General features: G+C 36.2%; 1 protein-coding gene across 2 annotated transcripts in view; it reads right to left on the bottom strand.

Annotated features, from left to right (window-relative positions):
• Positions 1 to 20,184, bottom strand: part of LOC129263791 (F-box only protein 9-like) — a 26,706-nt gene extending 6,522 nt beyond the window's left edge. Inside the window, exons 1-12 of one of the 2 annotated variants that reach the window (XM_064096986.1) lie at positions 19,995 to 20,129; positions 14,955 to 15,452; positions 14,166 to 14,223; positions 12,994 to 13,077; positions 12,143 to 12,170; positions 11,254 to 11,286; positions 7,221 to 7,317; positions 5,914 to 6,077; positions 5,148 to 5,347; positions 2,367 to 2,482; positions 1,908 to 2,021; positions 508 to 587 (exon numbers count right to left, since the gene is read on the bottom strand). In XM_064096986.1, the coding sequence (XP_063953056.1) occupies positions 508 to 587; positions 1,908 to 2,021; positions 2,367 to 2,482; positions 5,148 to 5,347; positions 5,914 to 6,077; positions 7,221 to 7,317; positions 11,254 to 11,286; positions 12,143 to 12,170; positions 12,994 to 13,077; positions 14,166 to 14,223; positions 14,955 to 15,452; positions 19,995 to 19,997 (1,475 nt within the window). In that variant the 5' untranslated portion in view covers positions 19,998 to 20,129. Of the gene's footprint in view, positions 1 to 507; positions 588 to 1,907; positions 2,022 to 2,366; positions 2,483 to 5,147; positions 5,348 to 5,913; positions 6,078 to 7,220; positions 7,318 to 11,253; positions 11,287 to 12,142; positions 12,171 to 12,993; positions 13,078 to 14,165; positions 14,224 to 14,954; positions 15,453 to 19,994 lie in introns of both variants that reach the window. The other variant, XM_064096991.1, reaches the window with a different exon arrangement.

Here is a 20,184-nt window from a genome sequence, read left to right as displayed (position 1 = left end):
TCATCGTTACCACGAATCTTACCAACAATAGCCGTATCGTCAGCATATTTAACAAAAGTGACATTTTCATTAGATGAAATGCAGTCATTTGTGTATATGATGAACAAAGGAGCTGACAATACGCTACCCTGGGGCTACCCTGTGTTAGTATTTACATAATTGGAGAAGACATCCTGTAGTTTCACTCTTTAAATTCTACCTGTCAGAAAATTGTGCAGCCAAAGAATTAATGAGGGTTGAACATTCAAAGTGATAAGCTTATTCATCAGGAGGTGGGGTTGGATTGTGTTAAAAGCCGATGAGAAATCAACTAACGTAGTACGAACATAACAACCCAGTTCGTCAACATGCTGAGCTATCAAGTAAGCAAAATCACGGCATCATTAACAGATTTACACGGTTGATAGGCAAATTGTAAGGGGTCTATGTCGGGTAGGATCTGTGGAGGATAAAATGTTGAATACACGTAAGCCATTACAATACCATTTCTAGCTTCATACACTTTACCTGTATAGAGTGCGACAAGCATACCGCTTCCATTCTAACTTCATGTTTGGTCTCCGACCATAGCTAGTAATATTCAGCTCCTGTAAGACATAACAAAGTAAGAAATACAAATCTTTGAAGAAACTGAAATTAAGACGAGCATCTTTGCTAGTGATATTAAGCTCCTATAGGACAGATAACAGAGTAAGAAAAACATTTTAGAAAAGCGTGGAATTAGGACGAACTGGAACATGCTTAACCCTTTCTTAACTGGGCTATTTCAGACCAGTATATAGGGGGACCACTAATCTCGGCCACTGATTGCACGATCGCCGCGAAAATTTGCACACGCATAGAGCGGGATACAAATTACAAGACTGAGTAGTAAAATTTTCAAAAAATTAATTTTTATATTTTTTTTAATTATGCAAATATTAAAGTGTATGGAATTTGCCCTAAATTTGTTTTTTGTGTACATGTTTTTGACTTTAACTCAACTTATATAGCCATTAGAATGCTAATTTTTGGTGAGAGTATCAATTTTTACATTTTTAACAAATATCTACATTCAAATTGCAAAAATACAACCAATTTCTTATACATATTCTATTGTTTTTTAAATTCTTATGTATTTCTTTGTTTTTTAAAACATTTTTTTTTTCCGATGAACTTTGACGGGGACCCTTTTGCAATCATAAATAGCATAAAATAAATCTATTTAATCCAACAAAAGTATAAATAATCATACATTTATGATTTTGGGTTAAAAAACACAATTTGCATTACACGGAGTCACGTTTTTGAGCAATTTTTGGTCTGATATGAGTAATTTTCAGAACTGCGTACCCGGGCATCGCAAATTTTGTCTCAAAAGATGCGCAAGACTTGAAAGTAAAAAAGTCAGTGAGCGACGCGGTCAAAAGGTTTCGAGCGACGCGGTCAAAAGGTTTCGCGCAACGGCGTAGTGACGAAATTTGTCGAGGGGGGGTCAATCTTAAGAAGTCTTGATTTAGCAAACGAATGGTAGTTTATACCAAGATCCACTTCGATCAAATTGACCTGTTGGAGCAATGATGAAGTTAAGTTTGCTTGTTTGAGAACATTATAATGAAAAATATATGTCAATCAGTTATCTGACAAATTTTATTTAATAATAATAATAATAATATAGGGTATTTATATTGCGCACATATCCACCTTGTTAGGTGCTCAAGGCGCTCCTATATTACCCGGCTAAGCTAGGCGTTCATAGCGCACACAGCTTTTCAAGGAATTACTTCCTACTGGTTTTTCATTCTTATCAACAAAAAAATCTGAAAGATATTTTGCAAGATGAAGTTAGCTGCCCCCTAGTGTCTAATCACAATTGATATCTATTTTGTCTCACTCACAATACCAGGTCATATGTAAGTAATCCTCACCAACTCAAAAGTCTGCTCTGAATCCGGTAGGTTCTGCTGTGCATTGCGATGTCGCATGTAACGCCGGCCCGTATCAATCTCCTTGACCTTCTCCTTGTCAAGGACAGCTGACAACTACATTGGGAGAAGGGATAGATAGATAGATAGTAGGTACATATATAGATGGATTAATCATAATTGAATCATTTTTTTCAATCTATAACACTAAAAATATGTATCATGGATGAGTATATACAATAAAAAGATTATATGACTTCAAAGTAGCAAGAATTGACTATAGCGGTCCTTTCAAAATTGAAATATAAACATTTATTTGATTTTATTTGTGCATTATATTGAAATGAGGGGGGGTATTCTTTGAATGAGAAAAGAATGTAATTCACAAAATCTCAAGTTAGTTTATTTGCTGTACATGTATATTGAACAACCTAAAATGAAATTAAAACTATGATTACTTACTATGTTTCCATCAATGAAGTACTGTCCTAACATTCGACCAGACATGGGATAGTTCTTATGCATCTTACTCACAACACTTTGAGGATCTTCCGATGAGCTTACCATCATGATGGTACCTTCAAAAGCACAAACAAAAAGACAAAACTCAATCACCAACCACTTATAAAAAAAGAGTGTGACAACTTACGAATTAAGACCGAATTTAGGGGTGTGCATATATACACTAACATAGAATTTTTTGTACATGTAGGAGTAGAAACATGATTAGAGGTCTATTAGTAGATTTAGAGTAGATCAAAATTATCCATTAGAAATGATAAGCCTAATTTGCATATTAATGAGCCATGAATATTTTGTCGGGTGGCCGTATTTGTCCCATCAAGATGGGGTAAATGAGGCCACCTGATTAAAACCTATTTGATGTTGCTGTATTTAAAGTAAAAATAGTTCAGTTGGTTTGATACAATTACTATTACTAGTAGCAATCATATTACCAAACACTCCCATTTTAGAATTAATTTATCAATCCTATCCAATATTAAGGGAAAAAAAATTTTGGATTTACTTAAGCTCCTATTTTTATATTTCAAGAAGGCTTGCTGCTCAATGCATTTAAAAATTCTTAAATCCCAAATCCTCAGATATTTCATTATATTTCACAGTCAGTCTGAAAAGTGACTTGGAGCTGTTTACGGGCCTAAATGTAGACAATGCCTCTGCCCATTCTCGCTTGCATTATTTGCTGATTTTGAAAACAAGATGAATAATTTTGTTCAAAGAAAATTAATATTTATAGTTTTCTCCACCTTTGACCCGAAAGAAACCCAGTTTCATTAAATTTATAATAATGAAATAAAAGCTTGGGTAAAAATATTGAGTTGTGTAATAATAAATAATAAAATAAATTATTAGCCTTTCTGATTTTCATGATATAAACTTAACCTTTGCTGATATAATCAGATTTGTTAATGAAAGAAAAACCCTGACTGAAATAATGCAAATAAATCCTATCTCAACATCCACTGCATACTGGAATCTTTGATTAAATTGCTTTTGAGTTGAAAACGCAGCCCACTAGCAATCACCTATTCATGTCAGCGGAAAAAAGGCTGACATAAATAGATAATAAACAAGGCCAGCATACAGCATAAATGTTAGATGGGGGTTATGGTATGTTGTACAGTCTTGTGTTGTGCATGTTTATTGTTATGTAAATGTGGTCACATCATCATGTAGTGACATCATCATCACATGACTAGCCACATGGTCTGTTACATGTGTCTCTGTACACTGGCCTTGCTTGCTCACTGCCTCCAGTCTATGAGCAAGCAAAGCCAGTCTTATATACTCCAGCAAATGATAAGAAAACTTTTTACAGTTGATGAAGAAACCACCACGTCATGATTGCACTTCCCAAATCTCATGCATAAACACGATGTTTGACAATAGCCTTTCATGCTATCATCCAATAGGCAGAGAATCTTCTATCATGCATTTATCAATACAAATTACAAATTTGTTACATAAGTACACCATTAACAAAAGGTATTCAAATATTAAGCTTATAATAGCTTAACTGAAAACAAGCTACTCTCTCAGTCTGGTTTTCTTAAAAAATTCAATGATTGATACTCTTTTATTCATAAGGGTCTGTCTACTCAAAAGTACTCAAGCAAATGCAGAATAAAGAACATGTGCATCACCTTCTGGAATTTGTCTAATAATGGTGGGACTCTAAAACCTCGATGAAAGCATGATTCATGATTGTTGCTAGGTCAGACAATGGCCTGATAGCTAGCTAATTACACATGTCATGCATACCTTTGTGACAAAGATGAATGCATGCCTCATGGCTATTTTTAGGCCAGGGAAAGGCTGTTACTAGGTTTAAAAAAACATAGATTACCCATTTTCCCATTAAGCCCAATCCCCCCTAGAACACTTGAATATGCTATGGTTTATGGAAAATATGTATCATACACAACAGGGCTGCACTACAGGGGCAGCAGGGAGTGACTGCACCACCCCCTCCCCCAATGATTCCTCATGTAGCAAATAAAGGTGGAAAAGATTTAAAAATAAATAAGAATGGTACCAGATAGAGATAAACACTTATGTTTATTACCTGAATACCTGTTATTAAATGGCCCAAAAAATCATGTTATTTTGAAATTACATTCATCCATTTGCCGATACTTGTCAATAATTTTTATTAAAAAATTTAAATTTCAAAATTAATGTGAAAATAAAAAATCTTAGCCTTGAAATGAGCATTGATACAACAGGGGTCAAAGCTGACCCCTAGATGAACTTTAACCTTGATCATGTGACGTGTAACTCATGCCAGATGATTACCCTAGTGTCCAAGTTAAATGAAATGGGTCCTAATACTTTTTAAGTTAATGTGACATTTCAAAAACTGAGCTTTGGTATGATTTCAAAGTTGGAGACACCGCTTCCGCCACCAGAAAGGCACCTAAAGTCTCACTCTGCTATACAGGTGAGAAACAAATGATCTAGAAAGTCTCTCCTTCCATTGAGATAGCACAGGATGGTGCACATCTTCTCAGTCATACCCAGACAACCTTGTGAATACATAATTTTCACATACAAGCAGTCCTATGCAGGCCTGTCGTCAGCCACAGATTGATGGGGCAAACAACTCGACCCAAAGGTGCCACCAGCTGCATGGAATCACTACCACTACCATCATCATCACCATTACCCCTACCACTTTGACAACTTCTACTACTAGGATAACTGTACATGGAGTCAACTTACCATCGGGAAAGACCCTGAGAAATCGATGATATTCCACCAGATGCCATGGTTTATAGAACACATCCATGCTCGGTTCCCCCTGTCTGATGTAGGTGACTCGACTGATGTAAACACCATTGAAGTGGGGATGGGCACGATGGATGAACATGTCACGCCACGAGACGTACTCCTTCATCAGATACGACTTCTTCCCCCACATTCTTGAACAAAAAAGGAGACAAAACATGTAAATGTTGTAAGAGGACAACTCCCCTAGGGACATCAGTTACAGATACAATCCAACATGAAAAATGCTCAACAAGGGTATTCCAGTTTTGTTTCCAAATGACCACTCCCCCAAAAAAAAACCACTGACATGCCAGAAGGATATTTATCCTAGAACAGTGATGCAGTTGTTTAATTATATTGAAATATTTCTGTATCATAAAAGTGATACTGCACTAAAATTACTTTATTTAGGCAAAAACAAAAAATAAAACCCATCTGTCCTATAGACTGAATTCATTACAATACGATATCTTGTCCAACATAATTCTTATCAAGAACGGTGTTCAAATGTAGAAATAGCAACAACAGACAAGATGTATTTAGCACTAGCAGTTGCTTAGCAACAGTATAAGTAGTTTAATACAGAACAGCAGTAGTAGCAGAAGCATAACACATACCATACTGTCCTCCTAACAGCAAGACCAACAGAAACATACATGTAGCAGTGACAGAGGAAGCACTGGCTACAAAAGATCAAAAGTAGGGTTTCAATACTAACCTCACACATGCCTTCCTCCATATCTCACTATCCCTAGAGCATACATAGAAACCTCGACACACCTTGGAAAGTTGCTCCAGAGATCGCAGGTCAAGGCGAGAGGTCACAACCCAACGGAAGATGTAGAGCAGAACCTCAATGGGCAGCGAAGAGATGTGGGTTGCCTGCAAATTTCAAGACAAAATTGAGATGGTTAATAATGATGAACCGTAAGCCTGAGTTTGAGCTTGGGGCGATGGGGGGGGGGGGAATGTGATTTACGCTGAAAACAAATAGTTTTAGGGGTTGATCGTGATAGATCAGGAAGTGAGGGTCATGTACTCAGATGAATACATTTCTGATTATGATGAGAGAGATCATCAATGGATAAATCCCTGACTTAAATTTCTTTATCAATTTGACTAGTGACGAGAGAGATTTTACCATCAGGACTTGGGTTGGTGAAGAATGGATTCTGTACTTTGAGCATTTGTCAAGTGGAGGAGTACTTCACCCCACAGTATACATATATCATGGTGCTTTGCAGAGCAATCCACAATGAATCAAAATATGTATCAATGGACATCTATGTAATTTACAGCTGATCACAAGAATTTGAATATAAGTCGTCAATAATCTTCTATCTCAGTTTGTATAAACACCATGAGATGTGATGAGAAATTTCTCACCCACACACTAGAAATATCGTAAGAACACCAAGGCTGCTTGCTACTCTCAAGGAAATGATGCACAATACCTTATAGGTAAAATAACAAGACTTGAATGTTTGCAACAAATAATTGCAGATATATAAATGATGGATCATGCACCTACATGTACAACAATTGCAAAGCTATTGATGCAAAGATACTCACACACATACATGTATATAACTCTGCTCAAAAGTGTGTGAACCCCACCACAAAGTGCACTTCTTCATGCCAAGTGTTGGATGAAGACTTCATGTTGAATGTAATATTTCATCACCCCTGACTTCGATAATTCACAACATGGCAGAACTTGAACACTTAAAATACGTTCATTTTCTGGTGGGGTTCATTATTTTTTGAGCACCACTGAACGTTGATTACCTCACAACCAGGAATCACAAAATAGATGATTACAGGTTTGTTTTCAGTCATCCATATACATTATTTAAGTTTAGTTTTCTTTCACCAAATTAAAAATAATCACCATAAAGATCATATATCTTTAGAGCGAACAAACTATTCTTCTCTGCTACAAGAGCTCTTGATTGCAAGTGGATACTAGTTTGCAGCTTAACATTTTGGAAATGGGCCAGATTGACATAGTTTCTTTCTACTCACAGTCTGAGGTGTCTTGTTATAGCATGAAGATCTAAGATCATTTGTGGTCATCAGTTGAAGCTGGATTGACAAAGTCTCTATTTCATCAGGGTCATCACTGAATAAAATAAATATTCTAATTAATATTTCTTTACATATATGTATTCTCATCAAACAGGAAATAAAGTATATAATCTTGAACATAATCTAAAACATAATCTTAAAGATAGAATAAGTGTGGGAGGCAGAAAATTCATTTGATAACTGGTTGTTTATTAAGGTTGTATAACTGGAGATAGTGTGGATTGCTTGAGGGACCTCAGAAATAAGGGGAAAAGAAGGATTAAACAATAAATGAAATGCATAAATACAGAAAGTAACTTTTTTTTTGCTTCTTCTGATCTCATAAAGACAGATAGTTTGGATTGATTGTAGGACCTCAGCAATAATGCATTTATACTGGAAACATAGTGTACGTAGAGTATGGGGAAAGGTGAATTAAACAATAAATGAAATGCGTAAATACTGAAAGTATACAATAAGGACAGATAGTTTGGATTGCTTGTGGGACCTCAGAAATAATGCATTTATACTAGAAACATAGTGTATGTAGAGTATGGGGAAAAGATGAATCAAACAATGAATGAATGAAAGCAATAAGCAATAAATAAGGTTTATGCCACTAGAGTGTATCAAATCTTAACAATACATCCTAATAAAGCTCTTCAAAAAGTGTGGTTTTCACTGGGCATACAAACAATTTGCAAAGAATACAAAATATAAAGAACAGGTGATAAAGAAAAAACAAATTTCTAAATTTTATGAACATCACACAATTTTTCAACACCCTGTGCAAATGACAAAGCTATAGTCTACAGTGTTGGACTTTGGCATTTGTTTACATTTATATATCTTTCGCAAACAATTCAAGTGACCGGTGAAAATCTTATAATAAATAACAGACACTTGTACCAACCTAAATGTGTAACAAATTTGCCAGACATAGTAACAGGGGATGTCTGTAAGCTACATGTACATGTACATTCTAAATACAGTAGCTCATAAGGAATACCTCATATACTAGGGAAGGAACATTCATAAATTTGAACCCTTACATGTACAATGTAAAAAAAAAAAGCCCAAATTGGGCAAATTGCAGTTATTGCTAAAAATCAATCTAATATTCCAAAATTCATGAAAAATAAGGAACTTAAATGATAAGTACAATATCAACAATCTACAACATTCTATCGCATGGGATTTACTTTTTCTATTTTTATGAGAAGTCAATACAAGTACTAATCAGTGGCTAACCATCCACATTCCACACTGCAAATCAACTATGCTTCATTCATAGCTGGGTTTTTTTTCATGGTAATGCAACACTACAGCACACTGTAATACCAGGTGCTGTTAGGAAGGAGCTGTAACTCTTGTAATTTATGCAAAACATGTCGATGGGTTCTAAAGCATATTGGGTTCTTAACATTCCGCTTGGCTTTGAGCCTCCATGCGGCACACCGTTGTGCTGAGGTGACTTGGCAATGCAGTACCAATTCCAAATTTATGAAAATATTGGTTAAATCGCAATTTATATTTCAAAAAGCTCATAAATGGTTTGTTAGAAATACGGGCACCAAACAAGTTCTCAAATTTAGCATTATGCCCATCTCATAATTTGCGTACAAAGTCGATCAAAGGAAAATTAGATTAACTTTCAAAAATTCAATATTTGAGTATATTCCGGTCATTTGCATACATTTTTTAACGTCCTGTCATTTCATCAATAATTTGAAATCTTTGATGCTTGTTTCTGGTTTTTTTTTTTTTTGCATTTGAAAACATGATTGTTAAAAAGTTTGTGTTCGCTCATGAGATGCATAACACATTTGACCATTGAGAGAAATCATTAAAAGGTACAGCGAAAAGTTGCTGAGATCCGATGTTCTGATGCGAAGTTTTAAACACTTTAATACATGACTGTATTATTCACATGTTCTTTTATCTAACCAGCTGGTCAACAGATGCAGATTAGTGCACCAATTTTTTGCGGTGTCAAGCATGAGGGAAAAGGAAAGCAGCAAGACGCCTCTCCTTCCTAACAACTCCCTGCGGTAAACTTTAAAGGAATATAGCTGGCAATCAGTGCAAAGCAATGAGTGAATTTGTTTGTTTCATTGAGGTTTGTTTTAATCATTATCTGAATGTTTTCAATTCATGTATTGTTATTTTCATGTGAAATGAAGGGTAGTTTGGGAGAGCAGGTCCACTGGACTTTAATACAGGCTACCCTGATAGACGCATGAAGCGCCTCTGGCAGTCTCGCCTGCATTACGCGATTCAATATAGCAGCAGTGCTGACTTTGAAAATGACTATAGAATAATCATTCACAAAAAACACCATTCATATGATGATAAAATACTATGTATGTTCATTGAGCCTAAATGACATTTGACCTTGACCGAAGACTTGTGCAAGACGATCAGTGATACTTGATTACCCTTATGTCCACATTTCATGAACTAGATCCATAAACTTTTAAAGTTATGATGATAATTCCACAAATACCCCCAACATTACCAAAGTTTGTTGTCACTAAATGACCTTTGACCTTGGTCATGTGACCTGAAACTCGCACAGGATGTTCAGGAATATTTGATTGCTCTTATGTCTAAGTTTCATGAACTAGATCAATAAAATTTCAAAGTTATGATGACAATACCACAAAACCCACAACATGGCCAAAGTTTGTTGACCCCATGTGACCTAAAACTCACGCAGGATCTTCAGTGATACACCATTACCCTTATGTCTAAGTTTCATGAACTAGGTCCATATACTTTTTAAGTTATGACAACATTTCAAAAAATTGACCTTGGTTAAGATTTCAATATTGATTCCCACAACATGGTCTAAGTCCATTGACCTTAAATGATCTTTCATCTTAACTCAGGCAGGATGTTCAGTAATACTTGATTACCTTTATGTCCAAGTTTCATGAACTAGGTCCATATACTTTCTAGATATGATGACATTTCAAAAACTTAACCTTAGTTAAGATTTCAATGTTGACGACGCAACCATCGCCGGCATAAGAAAAGTGGCGCCTATAGACTCACTCTGCTATGCAGGCAAGACAAAAATGGAGTAATGGTGGTTTTTTTTCCTTAAAACATAAGAACTACCAATTGGAATGTCAAATGTCATTTCATTTTTAATCATAAAGTACAAGTAAATCTTAATCTCAGTTAAAATACTGTACATAAGCTTACTTATTTTTATGCATGATGAAGGGTGCTACATGTACAAGTTAAAAAAAAAATACATGTATGTAATAGATTCTCTTTCAGAAAATGTAAAAAAAAGGAAAACAACAATTTTCAATAATATTGATCAGCCATATTGCCCTTTTATTTGCTAAACGATGAAATGTATTCATGGTGCACATTGAGCGTCATCAACAGGACAATAGGGTTTTGCAACAGAATTCAGAAATCATACTCATCGACATTTAGGGAACAAGGGTCACGTTTCATCATAATCAGTCTTTTCTTGTGAATATGAATAGCAACAATTCAATGTACATGTATGAACATAGTTCAAATTCTATCCGTTGGTGTGTTTGTTATATTTCTCTCCTTTTTCCTCATCCTCCTTCAGCATGCAATCCCCGTTCATTGCGATATCCCCTCTTTTGTGGGGCGTAAAAGAGGGGATATCGCGATCAATGGAGATAGTGCGCTGGAGGAGGATGAGGAAAGAGGAGAGAAATAACACACCAACGGATAAAATGTAGACTAGTATAAAAAATTAATCATTTGTAAAAAAAAATTAATATGGACCATTTACCCTAAAGAAAAGGGTAGTGATACCATAAAAGATTAGCTGCTCAAGAAAGAAAGTCTAATAAACAATCAAAAATAACTTTCAAACAACCATGCATTATAAACATTTATTTTTAAACAACTAATTAACAAAAATATGAAGCCAACATTCCTGAGATTAAAACATCACTCAATAGCGAGATGAATTTGAGAAGAGAAATGAGCTTACAGGATCATCTCTTGAACCTCATTGTTGTTATTTCTGAAGATTCAAATGTTCAGAAAAGCAAGGAAAGAATTAAGAAAAGTCACATTCACCACATAAGCAGAGGCTAATTTGCATTTTTCCCGAAATACTGGAGTGAAATTTACAGCTAAAAGTTTTATTTAGGCAGATGAACATTGTAGTTCCTGTCTCCTGCAAACGAGGGACAGTATAATATTTAATATAAAATTACATGAAAAGATATAACATACAAATGGAGATCTGTTTGACATATACTGGTACAGTAAAAACGTGATAAACATTTGTACTGCACGTAATATAATGTTTCTACACACAGCTCACTAAAACCCCAGCTTGAATGACTAGGTCACTCTGCAACTACCAAAACTAGATGTACATTGTATATCATTACAACGGTCTATCTTGCAATGCACAAGGCAATACATGGGTACTGAGGTATGTGAATTTATTGAAAGATAATCATTCTTCAAGCCCCCCCCCCCCCCCCACCCATCCATGGAGCCTTGTGTGTTGAAATGTATTCAAGGCATCAACACACCAGTAAATTGGGACCCAAGCTTTGTATTTCACACCATTGAATGGAATGTACATCATACCTTTTAGTCACTAGAAGAAGACACATCATCATAATGCAAATCATTGTGCCGGTGCAAGAACGCCCTTAAAACCACACTTTTGCGCATCGTATGCGTGCAAAAACACCCTCAGGAGCCCGCATTAGTGCCTTGTGTAAGGGCATTTCTGCACCGATGTGGTCCGCGAAAATACTTTGCTTAGGGCGTTCTTGTACCAACATGACAAAATATGATTTAAAGACACATAGAATGAGACTTTAAAATACCACAAATTTAGCAAACCTTATAATACTCACTCTTCATCGTCTGAGACCTGGTTGCTACCTGTAATTGGACAAAATCAAATTGAACTTTAGTTGACAATTTAATGTGAAAAGCTCAAATGTTTCAAGTATGGACAATTTAAAGTTTGAATGATCATTATATTTGTATAGAATCATATGTTGAAGTCTTCACTGAAATCTATTCTTGGAGAAAAGGGGTTTAAATCCATTATACTGACTTTTTCGCTTTTTGCCAGCAACAAAACCTAAGTTGAACAAAGACATAAAATTCTGATTTCCTTTGATACCGACTATCAAATTATTTCAAGGTTTCCATAAAAGATACATGTAGCTATATTAAATAAATGTTCACATGACCACTCTAAATGAAAGATTGTCCTGCTTACTTTACTTTTTTTACGAAGCAGTTACTCATTTTCTGCTGATGAATTACGTGGTCATTTAGTTGGATTCTGATGGAATTTATTACAAGGTGTTAGTTACAGGTTGTTGTACACTCAGGGTTTCAAAAAACTGTCTCCATTGCCTAAAAAAAAGGTTTTTGTCTTCCTCATTATTTTTATTGTGTGTGTTCTAAACAACAAAAACCCAAACTTTTCACTTCAAACTAAAGGAAAGACAATTAAAAAAAATGGCCAGGGTGATGTTCAAAATTATTATTAGCAAATAATAAAGGAGTTAACGATAAATCAATATGTACATTCTCTTTTAAAAACATTTCAAATAGGAAAATCGGCAAAAGGAAAAGTTTCATTGAACAATGCTATCTTTGATAATCCCAATCTTTGTGCTATGTTTTCTTTTTTGTCTAACATAATAAAACATTTGATGATATTCAATATTTAAACGACTGAATTTCTTACCACTGTTGCTGTTTCCCTCGCTCTCTTGCACACGGCTTTCCACATCTGGTACAAGCTGCATTGCTTGCTTGTAAAACATGACCGCTTAGTAAAGATAAAGAAAATGAAGCATGACCATCTTGATAAAATGCATGATCTCAGAAATATGTACCTGAACCCTCATCATAAAATAACAAATGCACTTCAGGTCTTTTGGTGCACAGAGTCTAAATAGGCTACATGTAGCTAGAATGGAATATTCATGTTTATTTCACTCAAGCTTTACTCATTAATGTATGAATCAAATTTTGAGGTTCATGTTTGGCCCAATGACCATCCTCTTCTTTTATTTTGAGATGATGTGGGTGCTCTCATTATTAGGGAGAAGCCAAGAAAGTTTTAATCCTATTCATCACTTAGTTAAAAGATTTAGAAGAACTAAAGTGACCATCAATTAGAAAGGACCAAGGGTACACTGAATGAAAGATTGTACCTATGTTGAGCCAAATCCAATAATCCCTCTATTATTCTTACCAAGGGTCTTTGATTCAACATTTTCTATGCCAAACACAAATAACATTGTACACTTTAAAGGTTTCATTCTAATAGAAGACTCTTTATGCAGGAGGCCTGAGTGTTTCAATCTCAGCTACATGTACATAAAGCATAAAGGTGCTCTTCATGGGAACCAAGATGAGTTTTAATGTGCACCCATTCTAAGGCTAGATTCTGAACTTCTCAACCGAGTAGGCCTGAGGAGTGCAGAACTTTCCCACCACAGGTAAAGTCAATTTGTTTTAGCTTATTATGTTAGAAGAATGACAATCATGTGTACAGTAATGTAGAGCACTATCAAAGTCATGATTTAACTTTGGATCAAGGCAAACACTTCAAAATTGCAAACGTTACTCAGAATATAAGTAACTTATGCCACTTAACAGCATCCCCTTTTCCAAAAATTTCCTTTCTCTCCCTTTATCTCTCAACCTCCCCTCCTGAATGGCTGACTTTCTTTCACTCTCCCCTCTAGCCACTACTCTCTCTATTTACATTACTTACAATTTGTATTCTGATTAAAATTGACATACAATGTTTACACAATAAAACACACTCATGTTTTGTTACATAAACCTGCATACCCCCAACCAAAAGAAATAAAAAATTAAGATTAAAAAAAAACTAATAATACTTACCTTCATACATTCTGCCAATTCTTTCATGTTTTACACCTTGCTTGAACAAATACTTTGCCTGTAATCACAGAAAGACACAAATATGAATGCAAAAGGTTACAATGAATATTCATGCTAAAATTTTGCAAACAAGATTCATGACTGAAATTGAGACAAGAATGTTGGACAAACTGTGGGGATCAATGTAAACAGATCTTGTGAATCTTGAAAACAGCCATGCTGATTGTTGGACAGTTCCAAAATTTCTAGGATCAAAAGAAGTATCGTTTAGATCTACATACTTTGAAATCATTGTTTTACAAAAGTAATTTGAAATCATATTTATCTGGATAAGCTATTGATTAGGAAGTGCCAATAATTTTGGGGACGGGAAATTGCACTGTGACCTGCAGCATTGGCCATGTAATGGTGGTCTGGATAGTTTTTCATCATCATTTTATTACCAGTAATTATCATTATCATAATCACTTATATCACTATCAATATATTTGTTATTTATTATTACAATAATTTATAGCATTGTCATCATCATCATCATCATCATTTATATTACTGTTAATATCATACTATCATAATTCCTAATATATATTATCATCATTAAGGGTAATTAAGCAGGCAATTTTTTTTTCTGGGGCTACTTTTCACAGCTCACTGCCTAATTCTGCAACATTCAATAAGCTTTAACATGGCAATAAATTGGGATTTTCCAGGGCTCTGTGTTTTAGTTTCCAGGGTTTTTTTTTAGCATTTACAAGCCCCAAGTAATATTTTCCCTCTAATTAAGTGTACCTTTTCTTCTACCGATTCAGTCAAGAGAGATGAAACCTCTACATCACTCTCATCCTTAGGCTCTCTTAATGAACTCTTGTTGCTACTCCTCAAGGCCTCCTCTCTTCCCTTTATGGAACCAGGACCTGTTTCATCATTCCTCTGCTGTTCTGTCCCAACCACAGAGGGAGAGGATCTAGCTGAATTTTTCTTCTTCTCTGATCCTCTCATCGAAGGGGATGATGACCTTTGTCCTGGCTGTGGGGAAGGACTTCCCTGCAGGGCTGGATTGCCAGCGGGGGCTGGACTGCCGCGTAACACAGGACTACCACGGCTATCACCTTGACCTTTGGGTACATTCACCAACTCTAGTTGCCATTCTTGTCTGAAGTTGGCAAGCTGTTCTTCTAAGGTTGGTTTCTCTGGGTTAGCTCTGTCGTTCAGCAACTCCAACATTTCTTCCATATCAGTATCATCTCCATCCTCATCAAGAACAGGGATGACTACATTTTCATTTGCCTATGAGAACAATGATTCAGAAAGACATTAGTTACCCCTCATGCATGGTCACAAAATACAATACTGAATGATTTTTGACAGCATACAGTTAACATTTATGCCTCAACCATTGCCAAATCACGAATATTACACACCTAACTTCTGACATTTTGAAACAAATGCATCTACAACCTTTCATCTTGTGACCCCACAATCTCGAGAGATCTTTGGTTGCACAAACCAAGGCTCAACAATGTTGTGGCCCAATAGCCCAAGCCATCAGAAATTCACCTTGGACAACCATTGGCAACAGTTCAATATATGTACACATACCCCCAGTAAAATTTAAAGGAAAAAAATATGGATATGGGCAATATTGATACCAGAAATAAAGATATGATACTAAAATGGTGAGAAGTCAAATTTCTATAGATGCAGACAAATGTATGTATGTAAATGTATGCATCTATTTAACTTCTCCTGATCTAGATGGTAACTGGGGGTTGTTTAGGATGAGGATTAGGTTAAGGATTACATTAAGGATTAGGTTTAGGGTTAGTGTTGTGGTTAGGGTATGTAATTTTAGAAATTTGTTTTCATAAAAAGCCTCTGAGAGATTTTTTATAAACTTTAGGAATTCAGGTTCACTTGGAAAATCCAACAAACAAAAGACTCCCGAACCAACAATAAGTTGCCAGAGAAGGTTCTCTGTATAAGCCCAAATAGTAATTTTGTCCTTAAAATGCATGCAAAAATTAGAGAATTGGCTTATCTGAAAGAGTAAATTCTCCTTCTTCATGCTATCAAAATTTGATTTGAAGCTACTAGTTGAATAAAAAAAACAAGATCCAAGAGTTTCTTTAACACCATTTTTGCAGCCTGCTTGGAAGTATCACCGAGATTGCAGCGTGCAAATATTATGCTTGAGAGAACCCTGAACTTCAATCCTTGTATTCTCCTGATGTTTTGAAGCTCTTTCTGAATTACTGCTGCATTGAATCAAGTACTAGAGTGGGTTACTCTTGATTTTAATTTCTAAAGCTTAGTCCTGAGGGTGTTTCACAAAGAATTAAGTATGACTTGGAGTCGCATTAAATGTCTAGTTGCGCGCGGTATAAAAGGCATGGCCGCAAGTGGTCAGATCATGCCAAAAGGACGCATACTACTGCGTATTGATCAATAAGACTGCGCATTGCATATCATGTACCCGTCGGCATTTAAATGCGACTTAAGTTATACTTAGATCTTTGTGAAATACCCCTGGTGTGCTTTCTTAGCTCAATGAAAACCATGAAATGCATTGTGAGGGACTCGTTGTTGGGTTTGGGCGTGGCAGGTCTCAAAAGTTGAAGAATAAACGGTTGGACGAGCATGCATCAAGCAGAATGGCACAGTAGTCTTCAGAAACAGTAGACACTTAGGCCTATAAGGCTATATAGTTTATGCTCACTTCTTATAGCTTACAATGTATTTCCATTGCCCATGTCTGAGTCTTTCAGAGCCGAGTCTACAAAATATACAAAAGCCATCTACATGTAGTTGCTGATGCTTAGTCTATCCAGCCATTCCATGCTTTTTGGAAACTAGTCACCAAAACAAACTTGTAATTTCATTTAATGCAATATGTGAAGAATCTTTACTTTGAACAGAAGAATTTATGCAAAATGTTTATTTGCGATGGTTCACACTTTCCTCACGCCCAAATTTCCATGAAAGGACAATTATGAATGACATCGACAATGAACCACCACATCTCGCAAAGATTGGCTTTTTTAGTCAAATTGAATTAATTCATCTATTGCACATTTGTAAAGACTAATCTGCTCCTTTCATGCAGTTGAAAAAACAAATATAAAATTATCAAAATGAATCACATTCTAAAAATAAATCATATTCTACAAAATAAATCTCACATTCACAAGTAGATCTAGAGAGCCTAGGGTCTAATATTAGTTATAACTTACATAGTAACTGTTATGCCTAAGTTAAGGCTTGGACTCTTTTGCTATTTTATTTTTGTCCTTTTTTGGCATTTATTTTCAGCAAGGAGAAGACTAACCCAGGGAGCTCTGGCCTGCGAAGCAGGCCGGAGCCCAGGAGTCCACCGTGCATTTACACATAGACACGGGACTAGGGAAGATTGTGGTCTCAATAACTTGGAAAGAAAATTGTGAAAACAGAAATAATGCACTTACCACGATTACATGGATGAAGGTTTTTTTTTTTTTGAGGAGCGCGATCGCGCCGGCGCTCCTACAAAAATAAGGAGAACAAAAAATCGCGCTCCTAAAAAAAAAAATGCTAAAATTTCACATTTTACATCTTGAAATCCATGAAAAGGCCATCATTTTCCATTATTCCTTGAAATTATTTCGATTTAGTTGAAAACTATCACAAAAATGAAGAATATTCACCTCTTTCCCAACTCTGATTTGAACTTACACTTGGTAAATATTGTAGTCCCACATGTAGACTTCCATGGTGTTGCCATGAAAATCTACATATGGGACTACAATATTTACAGAGTTTAAATTCAAATCAGAGTCGGGAAAGAGGTGAATATTCTTCATTTTTGTGATAGTTTTCAACTAAATTAAAATAATTTCAAGGAGTTATGGAAAATAGATGGCCATTTCAAGGATTTAAAGATGTAAAATGTGAAATTTTAGCAATTTTTTTTTTTTTTGAGCAGGAGCGCGATATTTTGTAAACGTATTGACCCAGGCCTACTTTCACCACAGATCAATTAATAGCTACACAGCTATTGCATACGATGTTAAGAAAAATCTACAATTTATCATACATGTATTGTATTGAATTGATTTGAGCTTCTCAAGGAGAGCGATTCTGAGGAGCTCAATTGAGCTCCTCAAAAAAATAAGGAGAGCGATTTATTGAGCTCCACGAAATTATAAACGTGAAGGACTGCTATCGTGTGGCAGTATCCTGACATCGAGGCACAGACTAGAACCTCAAAAAAACGAAAAGTTCTCTCCTTCTACCCCAGTCTCGATCGGCCATTTTGTAATGACTTTTGAAAGAATTGGGAGAGGTATCGCGACAGAACTTTTCGGTTTTTTTTAGGTTCCAGTCTGTGCCTTGATGTCAGGATACTGCCACACGATAGACCTTCATCCATATAATCGTGGTAAGTGCATAATTTCTGTTCTTTCCAAGTTATTGAGACCACAATCTACCCTAGTCCCGTGTCTATGTGTAAATGCACGGTGGACTCCTGGGTTAGTAGAAGAGTAACGTTACATTTAGAGTAGCCCCTAGACTTACCACCACTACTGAAAAAGACAATTAGTGAGAATGATTTGGTCAGAAAAATCACAAGAAACCTCAAATTACTATTACTATTAGCAAATAATGAATTATTTTCACCCTCCAAACACCTCCTCCTACTAGCACTACTAAAGCTTCCCCCTACCCCAAGTGATGTTCGTGTTAAGTCCTACTCTAGTACTCATGAATATTCATGAATTGAGCTGCGATTTCTGCGCATGCGCAGAGGCAGTTTGCGATGTTTTGGAATCGGCAGTGAATTAATACGTGTAAGGAAAATGTTACTGGCTCTAAATCACCAATTTTGAGACTGATACAAGCATGGAAAAGAAGTGAAACTTTGACCTTTGTGAAAAGAATATTATACAAATAATGCATGCAGCCGAGTGCGTTAGTGGAAATGCAGAGCACGCGAGGTTTCTTTAGATAGGTGCCGCACTGTGCACGAGCCGCTGGCGGTGAGTGCCCAGTGTGCACCATCTGAAGAAACCGAGCGTTCTCTGCATTTACTTTTACGCACGACAGAGCAAGTGCAATATTTGTTTTATAAAATAGCAACACAGAAACAAAGTTACAGTACAGTTTTGTTGGACTTCTCCCCGGACTTCTACCGCACTGGTTTGCTTGAGCGTGCAATGTCAATTTTCGTTGCGCACCTTTTGCACTGCCGTGCAGTGCACCAAAAAAGTTGGATGTCATGTGACGCGTATTGACCAATCGCGATGCTTAAAATAATACACCTATTTTATAATATTTTTTATTGACTAGGGCCTATTCAATGTTTTTGAGAATTTAATTATATTTCCCCCCCATAATTTAAAATCCCACCTTGTCACTCTGAGTATCAGACAGAGCGAGTTCACCACCTCGATGTTCTGTAAGGTGTAGCATAGTGTAGTGGTAATGGACAGGGTCCGCGGAACCGGGGGAGCTTCACCCCCCCCCCCCCCACTTTTTTCCAAAACCGTGTACAAAAAAGTAAAAATGACCATATCCGATTGTGATTTTTAGCATGGTCAGCCCCCCCCCCCCACTTTGAAAACCGTTCCGCGACCTCTGATGGAGTGGAGCCTACACGAACATCACTTGAGGTACCTTCCCCCGGGCCTCGCCCCTCTCCCCCTCTTGAATATCAGCTCCAACAACATTTACAGTGAATGGGACTGAACAATTAACAAGACGGAATGATTGGTGAGGACATTTCTAGACTTGATTTAATTGCTAAAATCTATCTTTATGAGGTCCGAAATTTCCCCTAAAATTATAAAACTTTACCATGATTAAACACTTGGCCTCTTAAGTCCTTCAGACACCTAGTTCACGGTCAGTATAGCGAATTACTGTTCCAAACACAATTGCTCTTTTCACAGCTGCCATATTCAATATGATATTGTTGATATTTTTTAACCTGATACTGTCGCAATATGTGCGCGTGCGGCGCGGCGGCGATCGCGAGCGTGTGTGT

This window comes from Lytechinus pictus, chromosome 1 (genome assembly GCF_037042905.1).
Source record: "Lytechinus pictus isolate F3 Inbred chromosome 1, Lp3.0, whole genome shotgun sequence".
Taxonomy (NCBI): Eukaryota; Metazoa; Echinodermata; class Echinoidea; order Temnopleuroida; family Toxopneustidae; genus Lytechinus; species Lytechinus pictus.
The sequence above is the reverse complement of the archived record's forward strand: the minus strand, read 5'-3'. Positions and strand labels throughout refer to the sequence as shown.